Genomic DNA, 24,201 nt, shown 5'->3' on the forward strand with positions numbered 1-24,201 from the left:
GTCACTATAATAACCCATAGTTTGTTAGTCGCATCACTTGCTGTGATGGAATATTAATGAAAAGAAATTTGTTTTTCAGTACAAAATCTCAAATTTTAGAATTGATTTTATTCAGAAAATCATAAGATTTCGAATAACAACTCATCATGCCAAGTGATACGAGTAACATAATATGAATGAATATGTAGATTTTTCCAAGAAAAGGAAGAAACAGTGGAACATATTTCATGTATTTGTAAAGCTGTCTGTTAGACTGAATATGTGAGATGCTGTATGTTCTTACTTTTATGATGTGAGGCTACAACAAATTTTATGCTTTATGTTACTTGAGGCAATTATGATATCTTAAATTCTTCTAAAAAAGTAGTAATAGAAATCGAGAGACTTGCTTATTCTAATTAATATTTCTTCAATATTATATTTTTCTTCTATCGTAACGGTCAGGCAAGGATAATCTAAAATATTTTGCCACAAATTTCATGTTTTTCGCTACAAATATCAAACTAGCATAAGTATATGAATTATGTTTTTATTACTATTTAATACTTATAGTTTTAAATATAAACAAATGACTAACTTTTTGAGAAAATGAAAACAGAGAAAATTTCCTCTGAGAATAATGTCTTTTCTCAAAAAAAAAAATAAATAAAATCGAAAATACAAGAGCAAATAAAATGAAATTTATGTTCAAAAACTATCAAAAATTTTAAAGGTGAACAAGAAAAATTCGTTGTTTACTAACAAACAAAAAGAAAAGAAAAGAAAAACTGATCGATCAAAAAACAAATTTAAAAAAAAAATTTGCATTCATACCAAATAAACCGTTATGTTTATTTAAATACACATTCACAATGAAGAAAGAACACAACACATATACATAGCACAATATAAGAATATAATAGAAAGAAGAAAAATGAGTGGTGAAAATCTAGGAAAAATTAAATATAAAGCAATATAGGGCTAATATTAAGTTTTTCTAATAAAATATACAAAAACTTCGCAATCACCTCCGCGAAAGTTAAGGAAAAACTGTTAAATCAATTTTTCTTTGTTTTTCATTAAAAATTTTTTTTAAATAAATTTTCCACTTTCACCGTCAGTTGTTGATCACAAATTAATCAGAAAACATACCATAAGAACCAATAAACGTTAAATTCTTTTATCCGTAAACTACTTTAAAACAAAGTAAAATTTCATTGATGGTAAAGAAAGTTCAAGTCACAAGATGATTATTATTGATTCATTGTGATTCTAAAATTATTACCACAGTAATATTAAAGCATAGCACTAAAATAATTTTTCTTAGAACAAGATAGAGAACAACAAACAAATTCAAAAACACAACAATAATAATATAATAAACGACACATAGTAATAAATGAGAAAATCTTGCTCTCAAAATTCTCAAAAAAAATTTATGATTTTTCCTTAAAGAAAAATTCATCCACAATATCAGAATAAAAAACTTAAAAAAATTTTTTATTCAAATTGATTGCTGACAAAAGCAAAATCAAAACATTAAGAGGCGAAATATAATTAAAAAGAAAATTTGAGAAAATTTTGAAAATTGAATTCAAAAAGAAAAAAATATAGGAAAAACTTTTTTGATTTTTCCGGATCCCCATTCACAATAATTATATACAATTTTATATACATTTGCATTTATGTACGTATGTATGTGAAAAACGGTAATTAGTAAAAGAAAAAATATTTTTTCGAAAAAATTTCTAAAAAAATTTTTTCAAAAAAATCTTTTAGTTAGTGTTTCGTTCTCGTCGAGTGTTGTTCTCGGGTCGAGGAAAAGATAAACCAAAGAAAAAGATTTAAAAAAAAAAAAGGAAATTTTAAATTTTCAAATTTTTTTTTTCTTTTCTGAAATTTTTCATCTATGATTCTGTTTTAAAATAAAAAAAAAATCAATAGAAAACCCCTAAAACATCGTACAGTAGTGTAAAATCAAAAAAAAATTTTTGTTAAGCAAAAAAATTAACATTCATTACGAAAATTAAAAAGAAATTTATTAGGTAATTTAATTTAAAAAATTAAAAATTTCTTTTTTAAATTTAATAAAGACAAAAAAAAAATTTAAAAAATTTTTTTTTAAAAAATTGAAGCACATTTTTTACCTGTGAAGAAAAAATTTTTTTCCATATTATATAATAAAAAATTTTGTTGGGATGAAATCGAAAAAAAATTTAATATTTTTAAAAAAATTTTAGAAATTTAATAAAAAACAATTACAATTTTTGTAATTTAAAAAAAAAAAAAAAGCATTTATATTAATTACAATTACACTGTGAAAAATGTGATGAATTTTTTTTTTACGACAAAATCACAGAGAAAAAAAATTTAGTTAAAAAACAAAATTTTCTGATTCTTTACCATTTGATGCATACACATTTGGTTTTTTTTGTTTTTTTTTTTTTTAATGAGAAACTAAAAGGAAAAATAAATTTTTCATATTCAATTTTATAAAAGATCATCATTACCGTCGTCAGCTTGATCATAATATACACTTTCTGTCTGAGTTCATTTCTATTTTTGAACCGTGTGGTAATTGATTTCAGAGTTTGTATGTATGTTTTTAATTTTATGTATACGAACAACTTAATGATTCAACTGCTCTTTATAAATACATAAATAAAATGTAAATGTATTTAATGAGATGCTAATGCTATGAATAGGTACTTACGTGGCTGAATTGAAGAGAAAACATTATAAGGAAAATGAAAAGGAAAAAAAAAGAAAATGTTGGAAAAAACCGCATGGTATTTCTGCTTTCCTGATATTTTTTAAGGAAAATTATGGTTTCCATTATTATATACGTCATATATACAAATGATTTACTTGGGTTTTAATACCTGTATTTGTGTATAAATTTTCATTTTTACACAAAAATTTCCATTTATCGGGATTCGTTGCTGTTTTTTTTTTTTTTTGCCTCTCTAATACATATTAGATCAGAATTTTATTTTAAGTATAATTATCATTTATTTGGATTTGGTTTCTTCCTTAATGAATATGGAAATATTAATTAAATGAAGTGATTTTTATTCCTTCTTATTTTGTGGACTTGTTTTTTTTTTCTGAATATTCTAAATTTGTATGTACATTTGTAAATGACGTGTCATAATGTCTGAATAAGAAGATAATTAGTCAGAAAAACACAATAAATTTGATTAAAGAAATTAATAATAATGAGAAATACTTACACTTAATAAAAAATGTACATGGTAATTACTATAAAAATCCAAAAATTAAATAAAAATCCAAAGTGCGCTTTTGAAAACTTCTTGGCATAGTAAAATAAGAATAAGGTTTACGGAAATGCAATTCTACAATAATAAGAAATACAAAATTATTAAATAGCTCTCTATTGAACCTTGAAGGGATGAAAAATTTTATTTATTAATAAAATTCATGTGCCCACACAGAAAAAACAAAAATATTTAATTTTTAATTTAAATCTATAGGCACAAAGGCAGCTATTTACGTTCAAAATTACAAGAATTAATTTCGCCAATACAATTTTTAAGCAAAAATGCAACACATAATTGCGAAGCTGCCTATTTCATATCTAGCGGTTCAGTTCAAATATAATGCAATACTTTATACATTAGCTTGCCATATCATATGTATTTAATACTTAATTGAACTATTGATAAACTCTGACCAATCATAATATAATTAAGTAGATAATTTACGTACCTTTACATATCTATCAATATTATGCTGATATATAAAAATATAGTTGAAGACATTGACATTGTATTATAAGAAATTTGAAATCATTGATTGTCAATAATTTTTATTTTAACGCCAGGTGCAATTGTCTATAAATATTCAATTTAACAATTTAATTCAAATTTTTTGCATATTAATATTTCAAAATGTCAATTTCTATAATTAATTAAATTTTTTTCTATATAATTATTTTATTTTAATTAATTCCGCATATTTAAAGAATGAATATATCAAAATTTTAATAAAATTTATTTGTTTTTTGTATAAATAAAATAATTGACAATATTTTCTATATAAAAATACATTAAAATTGCATACAGAAAAAAAATTTGTTTTATCAAAATTTTATTTTGAATCATGCGTTTAACCATTTTAAAATATGTAGTTGTACAATTCAATCGGTTTATTTGTCCAAATCCTAAGAAGCTTATTTGTTTTTTTTTTATAGTGTAAAAATTTAAAAAAAAAATCTATAAAAAATTTGCGGCTCCGAACGTAAGTCATAAACTGTGTTTAAAAAAGAATCTTTATAAGTGCAATTTAATTAATAAAAATTTATTTTTTTAAATTTTAACTTTTAAGTAAAGCACACGAAAATAGTCAATAGAACAGAAAACTAGTAAAATATGTAAGCTAAGTAGTTTTTAATTCCAAAATTTCATAAAATAGAATCTGGGGTTGTTCACTTTTTTTGAAAAAAATTTTCAAGATTTTTTAAATAAATTGAATTTAATTTAGGAGAATAAGAGAAATCCATTTAAAACTCATTTGTTCTCATTTTAAGTCTTGATTCTTCTGAAAACGCAGTTCAGTTTAACTAGATTGTAAAGTGTATGTTTAATAAGAATTCACTTAAAAGAGAATTCTCAAATATTATTTTTACTTAATACAAACTCTTTTTTTTTTTTTTTTGTAAAAAAAAATGAATTGCATTTTAAATTCGGAATTAATCTTATTGATATTTTTCATTTTATTTTCATTTTCTTACATTAACTTCAGTATTAATTTGGTACCATTTAACTCCTTTAATCTTCCTACTAAATTTTTACTCTAATTATGTACCTATACTTAAATTTACAGTATTTATTTACCAAGCTCTTCATGATTAACACATATTTAGAATACAATGTAGAAAATTAATTTAATGTGATTTCTAATAAAAATTTAATTGCATTTCAAAATGAAAAGTGAAAATTGCATTTCCTTATAATTTGAAAAATTTTTCTACATAAAAATTTAGTGCATTTTATATATGAAATGAAAATATTCAATGGTATTTCCTACACTACATAAGTTATACATATTATAATGAATGTATGTAAAAATAAATAAAATTCCACCAATATATGTACTTTTAATTTAATTTATGTTACGCACTTTACCTCAATCATTCAGAAAATAAAAAAAAAAAATAATGAAACGCTTTTAATTTTTTATTGCCTTCTCTTTTTTTTCAATTTTTTACATAGAAATTTTTATTTTTAGTAAAGCAGCTACATCACATTGAATAAAAAATGGAAAAAAGTAAAATAATTAAAATAAACATTTCATATAAGTTCAAAAGAACCTCAAAGACACTACCCCGTATATTCACCACATTAAACAAATAAAGTTGGGTCAAACCAATGGTTTGTATTGTAGCACTTTTCCCTTCAACAAGTGAAAATTCTGCTTTTAAATACAGTCTATGTATAGCCATCACACTATTAAAATTATTTTCATTCATATACAAAACTATTTCTAGGATTGCATATATTTAGGATGACGCATATATGCAGTCTTTGAAATAAAGCAAAGATTAATATAAAAAGGGGTTAACATAACGCTCGATTTTAAGGGTTAATTGTGTGAGTTAAGAAAAATAATTATATTTTTTAATTTCATTGAATTTACCGTTAGCTTTTTGCGTTTATAAAAATTTGGAAAAGCTTGCGGTTTCGGAAATATAAGGTGTCAAAAATTCAAATTTTACGAATTTCAAGAGGTGATAACTTGAGAGGGGGTGGAGATGGAAAAAAATTTTCTTCTAACAAAATGAACTATTTATTAATATCTAAAAGCTCCTAAAATTTCAAGCTTCTACAGTCTGGGGTCTAGAAGAAAAACCACATCAAAAATTTGGAAAAAAAGGACTTTAAATAACGGTAAATTAGGACGGCCATTTTGTTTTTCTTAAATTGAACTATAGTATACCGCGCAAGGGGAAGCAAGCCACTGCCTTTCTGCGTTTGCAAAATTTCAAAAATGCTTATGGTTTCATTGCAACAAATATTTAAAAAAGGCCATTTTTCGGGTTTTTGGGGGGTATAACTTCTAAAGGGGGGGAGATAGGTAAAAATTTTGTTCTACGGAAATAAGTTTCTAGTGAAGATCTATGTACGTATTAAATTTCAGCTTTCTATCTTCAAAGGTGTAGAAGTTTTGTAAACAGACACACGGACAGACGGACGGACGGACGGACGGACGGACGGACGGACGGACGGACGGACGGACGGACGGACGGACGGACGGACAGAGTGAAACTAATAAGCACTTTTTTCAAAAATTTTTTTGGAAAAGTGCTAAAAAAGAACATTTCGACCTATAATAACTAAGAAAATATAATTGAGACAAAAAGAAAATTTGCTTAAAATAGAATTTATTTAGTTTTGTTCAACACACTGTTACGAAAATTTATAAGATGCTAATGCAGAACTATAGCAAAAATATGCCACAATGAATATAGGAATTTCAAAAAATATTTTGTTCTGAATTTGTTTGTTAGTTATGTAGAAATTTAAAATGAGAATGTGGAAGTCTAATCATTGCTTACATATCATAATAAGTAGCATAGCAAAATATTTTCTATGTACATATATACTTTAATACAATTTATTACTGGATCTTGTAACGCAAAGAATGAAATTCTTATAAAATATCTTGGATATAACATATTATGTGCCCCTATGCATATTTATTAAATTAATTTAGTTGTTCTATTGATTAACCATCAAGCAATTCAGAACTTAAAAGTGTTAAAAGTACAACACAATCAATAATATTGTTATACCTTACTTAATAATTAACTTGAAGAAATTGTAATAATTTTTTTCATCAAATAATTCATGTATAGTAAGACAATATTATCTCAAATTATGGTTGCTTTCTTGAGAAATAGGACATCTACGAACAATCGGATTGGTAGAATAAAAGCAATAGTTTTAAAAACATTTACACTGATTTAACTAAAATTAAAAATTTTGAAATAGGTCCAAATAGGCCCAAACGAGTTAAAATAAAAATAATATTTTTCTCTCTTAAAAATGTTATAAAATATTTTAATATTGATAAACTTAAATTAAACATAATTTTTATTTAACATAATTTTTAGAGTGTCTATTTATTTTTTCCCCAAATTAAACAAAGTTGTATAAGATCAGAAATTTTTTTATATAATACAAATATTTTAGATGGTAGTATGACAAATACATAAATGCGATTTATTTTATTTTTTATATTCGTGTTGTTTCCACGTCATTAATACTTATGCAGTTAAGAAATGCCAAATGAGCATCTTTGTATATACTGCACACAAATAATTTAAATTTTTTTTATAGTTTAGATCCTGAAGATCATTTTGGATTCTTATGAATTTTTCATAAAAAAAAAAAAAAAACTTAAATAAATTTAAAATACTAAAAATAAAGAGAATTAAGTGACGAATTAGTGACAGCTGCTTATATAGTAAAATGATATTATGTGTGTAGTAATGAATTGCTGAACTATTTTTAAATATATCAAGCCCGTTTACGGTACTTCCTTAAAAAAGTAGTATTTAGAGGAAAATTGAATTTCTTGGTATTAGTTGTAAGCAAACTCTTCTAATGTTAGATCATTAATTTTATGGGCAGTATCATTATGTCAAATCCATGCTATTATTTTATTCAAAATTCATATGTTGAAGAGTTTTAAAATGAATAGGGAAAACGGACACTTTATGTATTATTAGTGATTAATTTTTAAAATACCATTTAAATTTTTTTTTATATATTAGAATGTGAATAACTTAATTAAATAAATCAAACAAAAAAAAAAGTGAAACAAATAATTCGTTTTATAAATGAATCATTCCTAAAAATACTGAACACATATTATAATTTTAAACTAAATATGTATACAGTCGAACTAATCTATTATAGACAAAAGAAAAACTCAAAAAATTGATCTAGATAATTTATAATTTTGGGCACACCTTAAACTTAAATTTGTGTTAAAATCTAATCTGATTACATTATGAGATCGCTAACAGGGAAAAAAACACATTTTTATTATTTAAACCCGTTTAAATTCAATGAATAAGCAGAAATAGTTCTGCCTTAAGTTTCGTTAATATTTAATTAAACATAATGTCAAATGTCAAAAACAGAGACTTTGATCCTGTTAACAATTAGCTTTTGAAACCATTGTTGTTTTTGCTACGTACACAAATTTTTTATTTGGCCTATAAAACAAGCGCACTGTAATTTATTTTAACAAAAATATATATAGAAAAAACAAATCATTGTGGTGATCAAGGCGGAAAATGTTACGTTATTTAAAATTCTAAAATTCTTGAAATCCTTGAAAATCACAAAAAAAAGGAAAGTAAATAATTTTCCTATTGTATTCGCATATGATAAAACCTTTGATCTTATTCGCATAAATTAGAAAATAATTTCATTTTTATAACATATGTATGTATAAAAATTATGTTTTTTTCCCCTATAAAAGCTATATAAAAAGCAAATAACATAAATACATAATTTTTTTTTCAATACAGTGAAGTTTGGCTGATATGACTCCTGGGAATCAAATTCATATTAATTTTTGTATTATATACAAGTATTCATAATTAAAATTCTAATGAGTCCTTAAATTTTTTTGTTGAAATTAAAGTTTTCAAATTACATTTAAAATAAGTTCACACAAAAGACAAATGAAAATTTGATTACATTTTTCATACAAAAATGTAGCTTAATAAGTAACAATTTTCAATAACAGCTTATGGCTAATAACTTTACATTTCAATAATTATAAAGTAAATTTGACTTTATAAATATGTAATTTATAATTGGACTGTATAAATAAAAACTTTTGTTCTATTATACTTAATTATTAATTAGTACTATACAGCATTTATTATTCTATAATATAATTATGTTTTATTCTTAATATTCTTAAAATAGGCAAATATTTAAGGCCATATTATTTTGATGTGCAACCTAAAATACAATGACTAAATTGGTAATTGCAGCAACTGAGTTTTTAGTGCCTGCAAATTAATTATAGACTTTTTAGCTATCAAAATTTGTAAGTTACTGCATTTAGAAATGTTGACTGAAAATTTAAAATTATTGTTTACTTTCAAAATTGAGTTACACATTTCCGTAACAGTTAAGAATAATTAAGTATACTGCATTCTATCATAAGAATGCGTTAAGGAAAACTGAGAAACTCTCCGCATTGGAGGCATACAGTTTTACTTCAATTACGAACTCAGTCAATCAGTAACTAAAAATGTTAAATCAAATAAATTCTAAGAAAAGAAGACTTATTAATAAAAATTAAAAAAAAATTTTAAATAATTTTCATAATGTTTTCGTTTTTTTTTCTTAAAAAACTAAAATTTTACGCACAACCAGCGGAAATAATACCAATATATACAAACTTTTTATGATTAATTGAATGATGACAATTTTTCCGTAAATACATGAAAAAAAACAAATTTTTTGTTTTTTTTTTTTTAAATTCTCCACAAAATTTAAAATTTTTCTAATAATTTGTATTTTTTTTTTTCTTTTTAAATTAATGAACTTCAACATTATACACGATCATACATAGTTATTTTCGGTGTCTATCTTATAAATTTTATATTTTTAAACAATAAATTTAAAATAAAATCTTTTTTTTTGTTTATATTAAAAAATATTGAATTTATTTATGATTTCCCTGTTGATTTCCCTGTGAAATTTTACAAATTTTTTTTTAATACTATATTTTTTTTTTTTTTTGTTAAAGAAAAATTATCAATGGAAATTTATTTTTTGCTTATAAGATCTAGAATCAAGATCAAGATAAAAACCTTTAATTTGTTTTTTTTTTATTTTTATTTTATTTAAAATAAAAATATCTAGAAATTTAAACAATTTAGAATTTTTTTTTTGTTTTTATTAGTTTCCTTGTTAATTTTCAATTTTGTTGAAAAAATTTATTATACTATTTTTTAATATAATACGATTTGGCAACAAAAAAATGAAATACAATTTGACAATTTAGGTAACTTAAAAAAAAAAAAATTAAAACACCCACTATCGCCGCCACCTTTATATTATTATATTCGAGTTTGTACGTTTGAATATTGAGGGTTGTTTTGGCAGATTATGATTTTCGCTGCAAGAGAGCACATAATATTAACAATAACAATAATGACAATAAAAAAAAACTTAGATTCTGTCTATATTTTGTCGTTAATTAAACCTACGGTAAATAAAAAAAAAAGAATACATATATTATTTAAAATAAAAAAAAAAAGTAAAAACTTTTGTTTCTGACACAATGTTTTTCTATATTTTCTTTGCCGACATTTGAAATTTTATAAAAATTTATTCAATAAACATTTTCGATCAAGTAGATATTTAGATTTTACCTACAAATTTTTTGTTCAAACTTTTTGGCCCTCTTCTCTACTGAACAAAAAAAAAAATATTTTATAATTTTCTTCTTTACACTTATACTAAATATTTATATTCAGATTTTTTTTTCTTGCTATCTGTGGTTGAAAATTAAAAATTTTACTTAAAATAATTTAATTATTATTTTTATTTTCAAATATACTTGAGTTTTTTTTCTTATTTTCCCTTTTTCATTTACATAAAATAATATTTTGCTTTAACCTTGATCTTTATTTTAACTGATTGCATAAGTTTTTGATCAAATCAAGAATTTTATAATATAAAAAAGATTTATTTAGGAAGGAAATAAGAATTTTTAAAGATGATCTAATTTAAATTAAACTTCTTTATACAAAATTTATATATTATTTGAAAAAAAAAAATTAAAATATATTAAATATATTATATACATTTTTTTTTTGTAAAATACCTTTTTGAAAATTGTTATTTAGAATACAAACAATATTAAAATTTAGTATACAATTTGAGTAAAATTTATAATAATGGCGAAATAAGTTTTTCTGTTTATGTTATATTCAAGCTTAAAATGTTGTAAACAGATTTTAGCTTACCATAATTATATATATATATATATGTCTATAATTAAAAATAAAAGTGGGTTTAGTATTACTGTAGGTAAAATTAAATAATTTTATTACATTCATTAAACGTATCTTCTTATTAAAAAGATTAAATTAATATTTAAGGAATATTGTTTGGTGAGGTAAGCCAATCAAAATTCGAGGATAGAAGTACTTAAACAAATTCCCATCTTCCAAAATTTGCACTATAGATTTGTAGATTATTGTATTCATTCATAAAAATTATTTTTATTCTATTCTAATAAATTAAATTTTGATTAATTCTAATGAATTAAATATACAAAATTATAATAATGAAAATTATTTCAAGCTCCAATTTAAGTTTTTTTAATTATATTAAAATTTCAATTTTAAAAGTAAAATTTATAATTTCCAAATGATGATGAATAAATTGTGAATCTAGTTGGAAGATTTATAATAAAATACCTATATGAAAATGTTGAAAGAAAAAACCAACTATTCTATAGATAAAATTAATAAATTTTAGAATAAAAAATAAAAAAAATTAAATTTCCTACTTTACACTGACAAAAAAATGTTTTTTTTTTTTTACTCTTAAATTAAATTAAAGCGTTCATTCCATTATGTCAGTGTTTAAAAATAACAGACTGAAACAAATTTCATAATTCATAATTTTAAAAACGTTACGTACCTTAAAAAAACCAAAATGAAAATGACATTATAAATTTTTAAAAATAGAAAATGTTTCCACTTATAAAAATAAAATTTATTTAATAAAAAAAAAAAAAAACATTTTTTTTGTGTATTTTTGCTTTCTTTTTGGAAAATTTGAACAAATTTTACGCTAGTATATCGTTTTTGTTAATATTTTTTTTTCATTTTGGAAAAAAAAAAACTTGAAAACATACATACATATAAGAATGTAAAAACAAAATTATACATAACACCAAATATTTAGTATGTGAACACTTCAATTTCAAACATTTTATTATGAATTCAAATATTGATTATAAGGCGGCGTCAAAATTTCAATTTTATGGTATAAAATGTATCGGGGAATACATGCTTAGTGTAGATTATTTATTAAAAAAAAATTATTTTCTATTATTAGAATGTTTAAATTTCTCCTATTTTTTCGTTTTCTTTTATTTCGTTTTGTTAATGCAAATGAAATAGAATTTATTTTCAAATTGAAAATACAGTTTTATACATATGTATAACTTTCCATTAGATATTCAAATTTCACATAAAAAAATTTTGAATTTACAAAACTAAATAACTAACTAAATGATTCGACCATTGAGCGTTCTTTTATTCGAACTTGAAATGCAAAAATTTTTAGAAGAAATTTAAATGCAAAAATTTTAAATTTTCATGAAAAACATGCTAAGTTTTCTAGTTATTCAAATTTTTTAAAATTTAATTTTACTTTTTAATTTTTATGACATTCTTGTTGTATATATCAAATTAACATTTGATTATATCAATTAGTTGCCTTTATAGTTTTAATTCTTAACAATTTAATTATAAAAATTTATTTTTAATTAATCATTTTGAAAATTATAATTAAGTGCAATGTAAATATTTATTTCTGAATGCAAATCGTATTTTAAAAATAGACAATTAGGTGAAATTTTAAAATTAAAATAAATTTAGGCTAAACCAATTTTTTATTTATTTATTTACTTTTTAAAAATGTGTAACTTTACAAATAAGTTTAAAGTTAATTAACCTTGTTCAAAATCAAAATAAAATACAATTGTGTACAGGTATTTAAAAAAAACAAAAGAAATAAGAAGAAATTAACAGAAAACAAAATAAATTAATTTATTGGTCAAACGCATGGCAATTTTAATTTTATTCTAAAAATTAAAATATAAAAATAACTTTTAATTATTTTTTTTATTTTATTTATTTTTGTATTTTCTTTCTTTTTGCTTTACTATTCAGTATTTTATATTTTGACGTCTGCCTCCTTGAATTCTAAGAGACTATTCCAAATTTAAAATTTGTTGCAGAGAAACAAATTTTTTTTGCAATAAAAACTAAAAAGCCGAATTCTTTAAAATTAAAATGAAATTAATTTAAACATTTAGAATAAAAAAAAAAAGAAATTAAAAACAAATAAAATAAAATGTTATATATATGTAATATATTTATAACAGATTATGTATATAAAATATTTCATTGTATTGGCTTTTTTCACAATTAAATATTTACATTCTTATACTTATGGCGGCGCATATGGTCCTCCATAAATGCTGTAATATAAAATCATACATAATATTGATATGACGCATAAAATTTACATAAAAATGTTCCGATTTTCAACATAAAAAATGCAATAATAAAATTTTAATTTTAATGATTCTTAAATTAATTTCTATTTTAATGTATTTATATTATTACATGCATTCACATATCTACATATTATACATAAAATTATTATATCAAAGAATTATGTAAATAAAAAAAAATATAAAAAAGAACAAAAATGACAAGCATGAGTAGAATCCAAAGCTATTTTGAAATTTTTATAATACATAAACATAAATTGAATGCAATAAAATGTATCATGTGCGTTTATATATTTGATAATTAAAAAAAATTAAAGTTCATACATAATTTTTTCAAAAAATTTTAAATAATTTGAAATTCAATTTTTTTGTTAAAATTAGTTGATTTCAATAAAATAATGACTAATTACAAAGCATTTTTCCAAAAAGTGTAAAATATTTTATTTTATAAAATTCTTGTTGCTTGTTTAAGTTCTTTCTTATTGAAAAAGAATTAAATATGCCAAAAATTCTTCTCAAAAATAATATTTAAGAAGCATGCAGAGTACATAATTAGTAAAATTCTGTTTTACAACATGATTGTTCCAATATTCCTAATTATGGACGTGTTTGATTAGTTGACGACATCTAATTAGAAAAATTCTAAACGTCAGCAATGTTTTTCTAATAATTATAATTAAAATCACATTTTATAAGTTGCCTGTATGTTTGATTAGCATGTTTGATGAAACATGATTGACAACCAAGCCTAAAACAGAAAAATAATAGTTTTATTTAATTGCAATTGCAAAATGTTATTATACAATTGCAAATGTTATTCAGACATTTTATAATAAAACTATCAATGTGCAAATATTATAACTATATTTTCATATTTAAAATTTAAATTCTAAAAAATTTAAAAAAATTTTATAATTTTTTTTCTTTTTTGACTTACAGTTGGCTCCTGAAACCTTTTTTTCATAATAAAATACGAGTAAATCATATTATATGAAATTTGTAAAACGAAGAGAAAGTTTTCTAAACAATTTTAATTTTTATATGTGCTTTTTTAATTAAATAATCAAATATCAGTTGAAAATTGGAAAAAAAGAAATTTTTTTGTTTTTAATTGGCAATCGAATAATATAATATAAAAATTATATAAAATTTTGTTGTGAAACAAATTAATATTACAAATTTGAAATAAAAAGAAAAAGTAAATATTAAATAAGACGATATGTCAGGAAATCAACCACCGAATCGAAATACACGAGCCGGTAGTACCGGTTGGCAACAACGAGGTGTTTCACCATCACCAATTATGTATCAAGGACCATCACCATGGACTGTCGCTCCATCACCACCACCAATTATATCTGGACCGCAACGTTTTGCTGGTATTAATGCTGCTATACGAAGTGGTAGTCAACCACCAATGAGTCCACAAACTCAATCACCAATGTCACCATCAATTGGTTCTCATGGATTACGTGGTACACGTGCTGGTACTGTTGGTAGTGTAACACCAAATAATGTACAATATCCGAAACCTCAATGGCCATCACAAATACCAGCTACACCTCAAACTCCTACATCACGTTATACACCACAACCATTATTTGGTGGTGGTCAAGGTATGAATTCTAATGTTGGATATCAATCACAACAACAATACAAACCTGTTGGATTTAATTCAATAGTTTCACCATCATCTCCATCATACGGAGGTGTTAATGGTCCGAAACCATATCGACCGATTCATCAACATTCATCATTTAGTCCAGGGCCAACTAGTTCATTTCAATTATCACCAACTCCGTCACCAATAGTTTGTCAACCACCTCCGGAATTTTATTATAGTGCACCACCTGTACCGAATTTACCTCAATTATCACAATTATCACAACAACATCAACAGCAACAGCAATCGATTTATCGTCCCTATGATCGACCACTGTCGAGACAGCAACAACCACTACCGCAACAACAACAGCAACAAAAATTTATAAGACAATCATCGCAACCACCTTCATCATCAGCAATAAATTATGAATTTAAACCAATTGTTGATCAACAAAATCAACAAGAATTCCCAAAATCATATATTATATATGATGATGAAGAAGAAACTGGACCGTCAACAAGAGACATTATAGCGAATCAATCGCAAGATTATATCGATGAAAAGCTGATGGAATATCAGATGACCATATTACAATTGCAAGGTAAGCTATTTTTAAAAATATTGAATTAAATTACAATTATAGTTTACATTTAATTACAGTACCTTTAAAATTTTTTATTATTATTGCAAGTTTTTAAAATAATTTTTTAATTCGCCGATAAGTATGCAATTTTAAGATCTAAAATAAATTTTGTAGATACTTGGGGAGAAATCCTATTTGCATACACTATAAACAATGATTAAATATACAGCTTGAATAATATTTAAACTATTTTAAGATTATCAAATCGAAATTTAAGAATTAAATTTTTAGGAACATTAGTTTAGCACTAATATAAATTCATAAAAAATTTAAATTGTTAAAATAAAATCTTTATTAGAAATTCAGACAACTACACTAATAACAACAATTGGTTTAAATTCATAAGTTACAATAATAAAATATTAATAAATTTAAGTTTTCGTTTTACACACAATAACATTTTGTGGCTTTTTTCTATATAGAATTTTTTAATTGAATCAAAAATAGAGCCAATAAAATCTTTAGAGCATAAAATGTTTTAGTTATTCTGTATACAATACTTATATGTGTATATTTTGTATTTATAATTAATGAACCACATCGATTAAAATATCGAAAAATTTGTTTCGTTCATCAAAATTTACAAATATCACACTTATGCGTGAACCACGACCTTTCGTAACTTAATGAATTTGGCTAGAATATTTGTTTTTTTGAAAAATTTTTAAAATGCATTTGAAATTTTTGAAATTTACTCTGGTATATACAGTAAAATTTTACGTGAGTTATACAAAAAGCCAACATTGTCATTAATGTTACATGTGTAAGTAACACAGTGATAAGTGTAGTCATAAAAAAATTAAAGTGATTACTATGTAAAATTCATTCATTCAATATAGAGAAAGTCGAAATGTAAATATCTTGCAATCAAGTTCAAATGTATTTGTCCTTTTGCTTTTTATTGGCATTTTTACAGAAGTGGCGTCTAAAAATTTTGTTAAGTAATGAAATCAAATTGTAATACTGACACATACACAAAGATTTTATTTATAAATTTAAAGAAAATTTTCAAAAAATTCTTTATATTCCATTGGGCATAACCTACATGAATTAAAAGTGATAATTTATGTTTTCATTTCTTAAATTTAATGAATTAAATTTTAACTTAAAAATAAAAGTTAAGTAATCAAAAACATTTAATTATATTACACAATTTTAGTTTTAGTTTTTTTCTTTACTAATATTCTTATTATTGTATAGAAGAACAAAAAGAATTAATAGAATGGACCTATGACTTTTAATAATTTCTGACCTTTGAATTAAGGAAATTTTTACTTAAATCAGGGAAAGTTTACAATTAGATGTGAATAAATTCTAAATTAAGTTACTTTATAAATAATAATGTAGACTAATAAACAACAATTAGAGTTTTTCATACTTTTTTCATACCGTTGTAAGTTCAGTTGGTAAAACGCTGTTTACTGCTGTTCTAGTACTACCATGAATCTATTCAAAAAATTCTTGTCTAAGAAAAATGTTAAAAACTTCAATTGATAGATCATATTGCTTCAACTGATAGTTCTATAACTGCTTCAATTGATAGATCATATTGCTTTGTTGAAAATAAAAAAAAAATTTCTTGTGATTCAAAATACAGTAGAAGCAATTCAAATTTAGGTTAATCTCATCTAGTTCCGTTTCCATTTCGAAATCGAGTAATAAATTCTCAAATTTTTGCATTGTTGATTAATTTAATACCTAAAAAATAAGAGAATATATTTATTTTATTAAAAGAAAGTTTTTTTTTGTTTTTAATTTTAGAATCAAAATGATTTTTTACAACTTTCTATTTATAAAACGAAAACAATAATAAGTACATACATATGTACATATCCAAATTTTTACATAAACAAGAATAATATTGAGTTTCTTACACAAATTATTTCATCTTAAAAAATTTTGTAATGTTGCTGCAAGATTCATAAGGTAACAACGATCATTTTAGCAACAAATTACATACATTATGCTGCAAGATTTTCGACTTGTCAGTATTGTATACAGAGCTATAGCAAATTATTAAACGCAAAAATTAAGCAGTAAAATAAATTTTTTTCGTTTTTTAAAATTAACTTTTGTTTATTTTAATTTATGCTTAATTAAAGTTTTTTTTTTGTAGAGATTTCAAATCTTTATTTATCATTTGCACACATTATGCGTGTATTATTAAAACAACTTCCTGTAAAAGTTCATTGAATTCTTATGATGAAAGCAAGATTTTTTATTTTTAAATTTTTATTTTTAAAATTAAAAAAGTAAAATTACAATTTTTTTAAAGGAAATGAAGTAATTTATGTTAAAATATTTTTTTACATTTTACATGAAAATCTGTAAGTTTTAGAATTTGTAAAATGAATATTTTTTACCTGAGTTTTTAAAAAACTTCAACAAAAATTTAAGAAATAAAAATTAATTTCATTGGTATTTGAAATGATCTGTTCAAATTTTTCTTATGCCATGTGATCGGTGAATGATTTGTTAATTTCCTTTTCAAAAAAAAAAAAAATATATAAAATGTAAAACAAAGAAAACCATCACCATAATAACAATAACAATAATAAATAATATGGGCGTTCTGTTTTTGTTGGTTTTGGCACAAATATACCATATTTTATTTCACCACATTGGTTTTGTATTAGTTTTTAGCTTCCGTTTCTATTTCTATTTAACATTCAGTAATACAAGGTCTTCAAAAAAATATGTGTTTCACATACCGTAACAGTTACTTAGCTAAATGACTCAATGTATTATTGTCCTCACATAATATGTTGTTCTAAATAAAATTCCTTAAACATATAGAGTATTATAATGCCAGCACTTTAACAAATTTAAGAGTTGTTAAATTATGTATATACGCCTTCATACCCAGATTCATATTTGTGCATCTGCCATTTTTATTCTATAAATTGCTTCGCGTCCTTTAGCTTGGATCTGAAAGAGTTAAATAAAACAATAATTGTTGAGGCAAATAATTTTATACTGCTTATTTTAAGAGATGGTTGGTATCTATTGTGTTGCATTATGTTAAACATATAGGCAATAAAATTAGGACGATCTTAAAATCACTATTTTACGGTAGTGTTAACCATATATTATAGATTAAAAAAATATAGTGGCGTTCTGTTAAAACATTATAAAAAATTTTACTCAATTTTACTACAAAAGATTAGAGAATCAATAAATAACTTTATAAAACCACTAAGATTCCAAGTTTTCGACGAATATTTTTGACATAATTAAAATTTTTTTTAATATTAACATTATTGTATCCAGTGTTCTTTAATCTCTAATAGTCTTATAAAAAGGAAAATGAAAAAAGCGTGGAAGGCGATAATTTACAAAATTATATTTTTTTTGTGATATACTCGTATATACAGATACCGAAAAACAAAATATGTACATATACATTATGTACTTTTGTATACATAAATACATTTATTAAGTTGACGACACCTACACATTAACTTTTGTTTTGCAAAATGTCAATAATATTAAATGACAAGAAATAATAATTATTAGTTGAATATTATGTTGCTTATTTTTAAAAAGAGTGATACATAAATATACATATGGGTATGTATCGTAACCCTCAGTTCACTTGTCAATAAGTAAAATTTTCATTAATCATAAATTTTTATTGTTTTTTTTTTCTTTAAGATTTTAATATTTTTTTTTTTCTTTATTTTGAAAAATGTGCATTTTTATACAATCCACTCATATTTTATAAATAAAATATTTACAATATAATTTTTCCATACAAAGTATGTAAACTAATATTATATAATATGTATGTTTGTAGATATACATATCTGAAAATAAACTAGATATCCTCAAAATTGCAAACAACAAGTTTGCCTTTAGAATGGAGAATCCTAATTGTACTACTTAATTAAAATGATAAAGATTAAAATTAGCGAAGAGAAAACTGAATATATTGCTTTCTTTTTCGAATATTACAATATCAAAATTAAAAAACGATAACGTGTAAGACTACTGGTTCTAAATGCTGCACACAGGCTTCTTTTGAGAATTATTTTATGCCTGCACATACGCAGATTTATTACAATAACTTAATTATAAATTGCATAACAATTATATTTAATTAAAAACCAAAAACTCTTAATTTTAAAGGGCAACAGGCGCACAATTAAATTATTTACTTATAGTTTAATTAAAAAAACATTTAATTATTAATAAACTTTAAATAAAAAATACAATTAATAAAATCATCATTATTAGAAGAATTTCACCTTAAATATAAAAAATGGAATGCATGTTTTTTTTTAGGTTGTTCTAAATTAAGCTCATCTAATCGAATAAAAGTTGTGTTGAATCATTGTGTTATTTTTTATGCTCGTTAAATATTTCACTACTATAAAAAACAATAAAAAATGAATTATCTACGAACAAGAATCATAATGAAAAAAATACTTAAAAATACATGTAATTAAATTAAAATTTATTATTATTATTATTTTTTTGAAAAATTGTCAATCTGTTTTAATTTTAAAGAGGAAAATTTTTTTATTTGACACTAAAATAGATGATATAGGACATTGAATAATAAATAATAATAACAATAATAATGATAAAGAAAAAAAGAAAAACAAAAATAGTTTGTGGGTGAGAAATTGTCATAAACATTAATTTTTATTACGCTACCGTTAGAATTATATCAAGGTTGTTGATTAAATATTAAGCGAAAGTAGGCGAATTTTTTCGGATTCTTTGAAGGTCAAATATTTTTTTTTAGTTTATGCTTTTTTGATTTTACCTAATTGCATTTTTAAATGGAATTTTACACAATTAAGAAAATTTGCGTTTAAATTTTTTTCAAAATATAATTAAATTAAAATATATAAATTTTATAATTTTCAATTAATTAATTTAAATACAATTACGTACTTTCCCAGAATATCAATCTGAAGATCATGTTAATTACGTCTATAACTTCAATTTACAAAATAACAATAATATGTAAATAAAGCAACTCTTTTCAGCTGATAATTTTTAAATCAAAATCTTTTTTCTTAGCAATTTTTCCAAATGATAATTATTTGCGTTAGCATCAAAAAGTGAAATTCATGGCGCTAGCGCCAAAAAGTATTGGAATTCCTGACATTAGATTTTGTAAGCATATAACACAAGTTCTATTTTTGCTACAGTTTCTGAGGTAAAATTGAAAAATATCGAACTTCAATTATTGTAATTTTCTGTAAAATTTAAAGATATTTACAAAAATGGTTCTTTCATTAAGCTTTCCACGCATATTACGCCTAATTTTTATTATCTTTTAGTAATAAATCGATTGAGCTACAAATGATAAAACTTTTATAATTCTCTTATATTCAGCAATATGTTTTGAGCATTTTGTTCAATTGCAATAAAATACAAAAGAACATGTTCAACTGAAATAAAAAAGAAAATGTTTTTATTTTTGTTAAACTGCAATCGAACAAAAATATTTTAGCCTACATCCAATATAATTTTTATATTTTGAATTATCACCGTTTTTGTTTCTTATTTATATACGGAAACATTTTTTCGTTCTAATATTTTTGGGGTTAAAATGCTTATATATGTGTATCTAAAAAATAAATGGCTAAAATTAGATATTGCAAAAAAATTAAAATCCCAAAAATGTGTTATTTTTGAAGCAATAAAAAACTTTTTTAAGATATTGCATAAATTTTATGCAAAAAAAAAAAAAAAACAAAAATGTGATGGCCATTTTGTTTGGTTAAAAAAATTATAACATATTCATTAAAAAAAAAAATCTGAAAATTTTAGAAAAATGTTGTTTTTGAATTTTTATGCCCCAAGAAATACTAAATTTTTTTTTAAGAATAATTAAAAATTTAAGGTACATATAAATATAAAATTGGAATTTTGCAAACAAAATAGAAAAAAAAAATTTCTAAAAAATTAGGATACGAATGGCAATTATTTGAAAAATTTCAAATTTAATGATCTACATCACATTTAAAGATAAATAATGCAAATCTGTTGGCATTAGAATCCAAACAAACTTCAAAACCGGTTTTGTAAAAATTTATTTTCGGAAAAAAAAATTAACATAAAAATTGCATTATCTTATTAAATTTAAAATTTGAGTAAGCAAGGATGAAGTTTCAGATATAGAAAGTTGATAGAAAGTCAGATAATTAACGAGAGAGAGAGAGCAATTTTAAAAAGGGATTTTAACAAAAGAACGAAAAGATAATTTGCGTAATGTCAGCATTTTTCCTGTTTTGGAATATTTTTGTAAATAAATTCCAAAACTATTCAACCCCCTTATCAAACTAATCAACCCCCTTATCAACTAATATGCGAAGATTTTTTTAATTTAATAGAAAAAGGGGACTCTCCCTTTCCATGGTAGCAAGAGTTCACAGAAGTAGGTCCTTGGTACTAGTAAGGTGGATAGATCCGATTCCATTGGATAAACTAATAAAGAATATAAACTCAACAAATTAATTCATATTTTACATGTTGTTAAACGCACAAGCCAACTTATCAAATTAACATCCAAATCAAAATACATTTTTTGTTAAGGGAACAAAGCATTAAAATATTTCGTTCGCATAAATTGTATATCGAATTTAGATGTACATACATACATACGTTCTTCAAATTTCCTTATTTTATTTATTTTAATAAATTTTGGGCGATTTGCCAATTCACTATTTTATGTAGTATGTACATATGTATGTACTATATGTTTTTCATATCATTTCAATTATGAAAAATGGTTGAAAACTTATATTTCATTTTAAAACACGCGTTTCATTTCATATTTTGTGGAGGGAACTCTATTTTAAATATTAATGTATTATACCTAAATATGTATGTTTATGTAGCATAACAGCTAAAGATGAAATAAAGTGAAAATTTAAAAAACAACATGGCAGTTTCAAAAAAACACATACATAAATATTTTTGAAATTATCAAGATAAATGATTATTATTTTTAATGCCACAATCAATAGGTGATGTACGTGCAGAAGCACTAAAAATTTAATTTTATAGCTACTCAATCAAAAATATACACTTTTTTTTTTTTTTGAATTTTGAAAGACAAATTTATTTTTGCTTTTTAACAATTTTTCAAACAAAAGCAAAAATATTTTGACTTTTTTTTTGAAAATGAGATTGCGGGTGTGTTTTACTCTCTATTATTAATAATAATAAAGACATTAGTGTCGCCTGTATATGTTAATGTGTTTGTTAAAAAAAGAAATGTCATTTCCATACCCATATCGATTCATATTTAACAAAAAAAAATTTTTTTAAATAATATTCAAATTTTTTGTGTTTTTCACTTATTGTTTAAAAAAAAAAATTTTATAAGTTTTGTATAAGAAAAATAATATTGAACTAAATAAAAAAATGAGAGGTTACCGACCGGAAAACATATTTTTAGTATTAAGAAAACATGAAAAGCAAATTAATTAATATTTTCTATTAACCCAAGACGTCATCGTTTCAATATATAGAGATTACTGTATACAAATAACAAGCATTCAGCAAATTACATCACATAACTTTTAAGAAAAATTTTTAATTTACAATATATATAATATTATGTATGTATATAAATTTGTATTTTAATTTAAGTGAAAAAGAAAGAGAAAAAAAATCCAAATGCCAAACCGTTTTCTGAATATCGTGTATTAACAAGCAATTCCGCTTATGATTGATAATTGCTGAATTGTCTAAAAGCATACCTTTTCGTATGTTAGAAACTATTTAATTTTAAATGTTTTAATTTATTTACAGGTTAAAAATGAATTTTAAACTTCTTTAAATATACGACCTTCAGTAGAATCACAAAATTTATATTATATATAGCAGATGAAAAACAACCTTGACCAAATATAACGAAATTCTATTGACATCGAAACAATGGTACAGTTTCCGAATAACTCTCTAACCAAAGAAGATATTCATAAGGTCTATAATCTTATGTTTACATTAAAAATTTCACACTATGGCTCAAAAAATATTTACCTAATAGAAATAAGTGTGTCGTGCCGTCGCTCAAATTCTGATTCTATTTAATGCTTTAAAGTCATACAAAAAATATAATTACCATCAAACGTTTAAATCACTGTACAAGATTAATAATTTAATTTACACGAAACAATAATTACCTACAATTATATAAAATTTTTTTAATTTTGTTAAATTATTAATTTTTCCATTTCTTTAGTTAAATCAAGTTAAATAAGAATAATAATTATTTGAAGTACTAAGGCATGTAAGGAAGCTTTTAAAATAGAAGCTGTCAAGTAATGATGAAATAAGAAAAACTTGTTAAATAAAATCACTATTTTTCCTAATCTGTGACTATTTTTAAACAGTCTATTGATGACAATCTTACAAAATGACATTGTTATTATTCGATCAAAGAATTTTTCACCGAAATGATATATGTGAATAAATTCATTCAATAATAATAGTTTTTTATGCGACTTTCGATTCAAAATTCAAATACTACTATATATATAAAGCTTATTCAATTTTTATTTTACACAAATTTCATTCATATGTACAGTATATTTGTTTTTAAATCTTAGAATCAAATCTCTTTGTCAATAAGTATGTAACTACAATAATAAGTATGAAGCTTTATATAGTAAGTATAAAACTTTTATAATTA

General features: G+C 22.7%; 1 protein-coding gene across 3 annotated transcripts in view; it reads left to right on the plus strand.

Annotated features, from left to right (window-relative positions):
* Positions 1-1,780: 1,780 nt before the first annotated feature.
* LOC129608558 (muscle-specific protein 300 kDa) overlaps positions 1,781-24,201 on the plus strand; it is a 257,736-nt gene continuing 235,315 nt past the window's right edge. For all 3 annotated transcript variants that reach the window (XM_055520156.1, XM_055520158.1, XM_055520151.1), the window contains exons 1-2: positions 1,781-2,024; positions 14,233-15,500. In XM_055520156.1, coding sequence (XP_055376131.1) covers positions 14,513-15,500 — 988 coding nt within the window. In that variant the 5' untranslated portion in view covers positions 1,781-2,024; positions 14,233-14,512. The remainder of the gene's footprint in view (positions 2,025-14,232; positions 15,501-24,201) is intronic.

The sequence above is a fragment of the Condylostylus longicornis genome, unplaced genomic scaffold (assembly GCF_029603195.1).
Source record: "Condylostylus longicornis isolate FDR11 unplaced genomic scaffold, ASM2960319v2 ptg000031l, whole genome shotgun sequence".
Classification (NCBI taxonomy): domain Eukaryota; kingdom Metazoa; phylum Arthropoda; class Insecta; order Diptera; family Dolichopodidae; genus Condylostylus; species Condylostylus longicornis.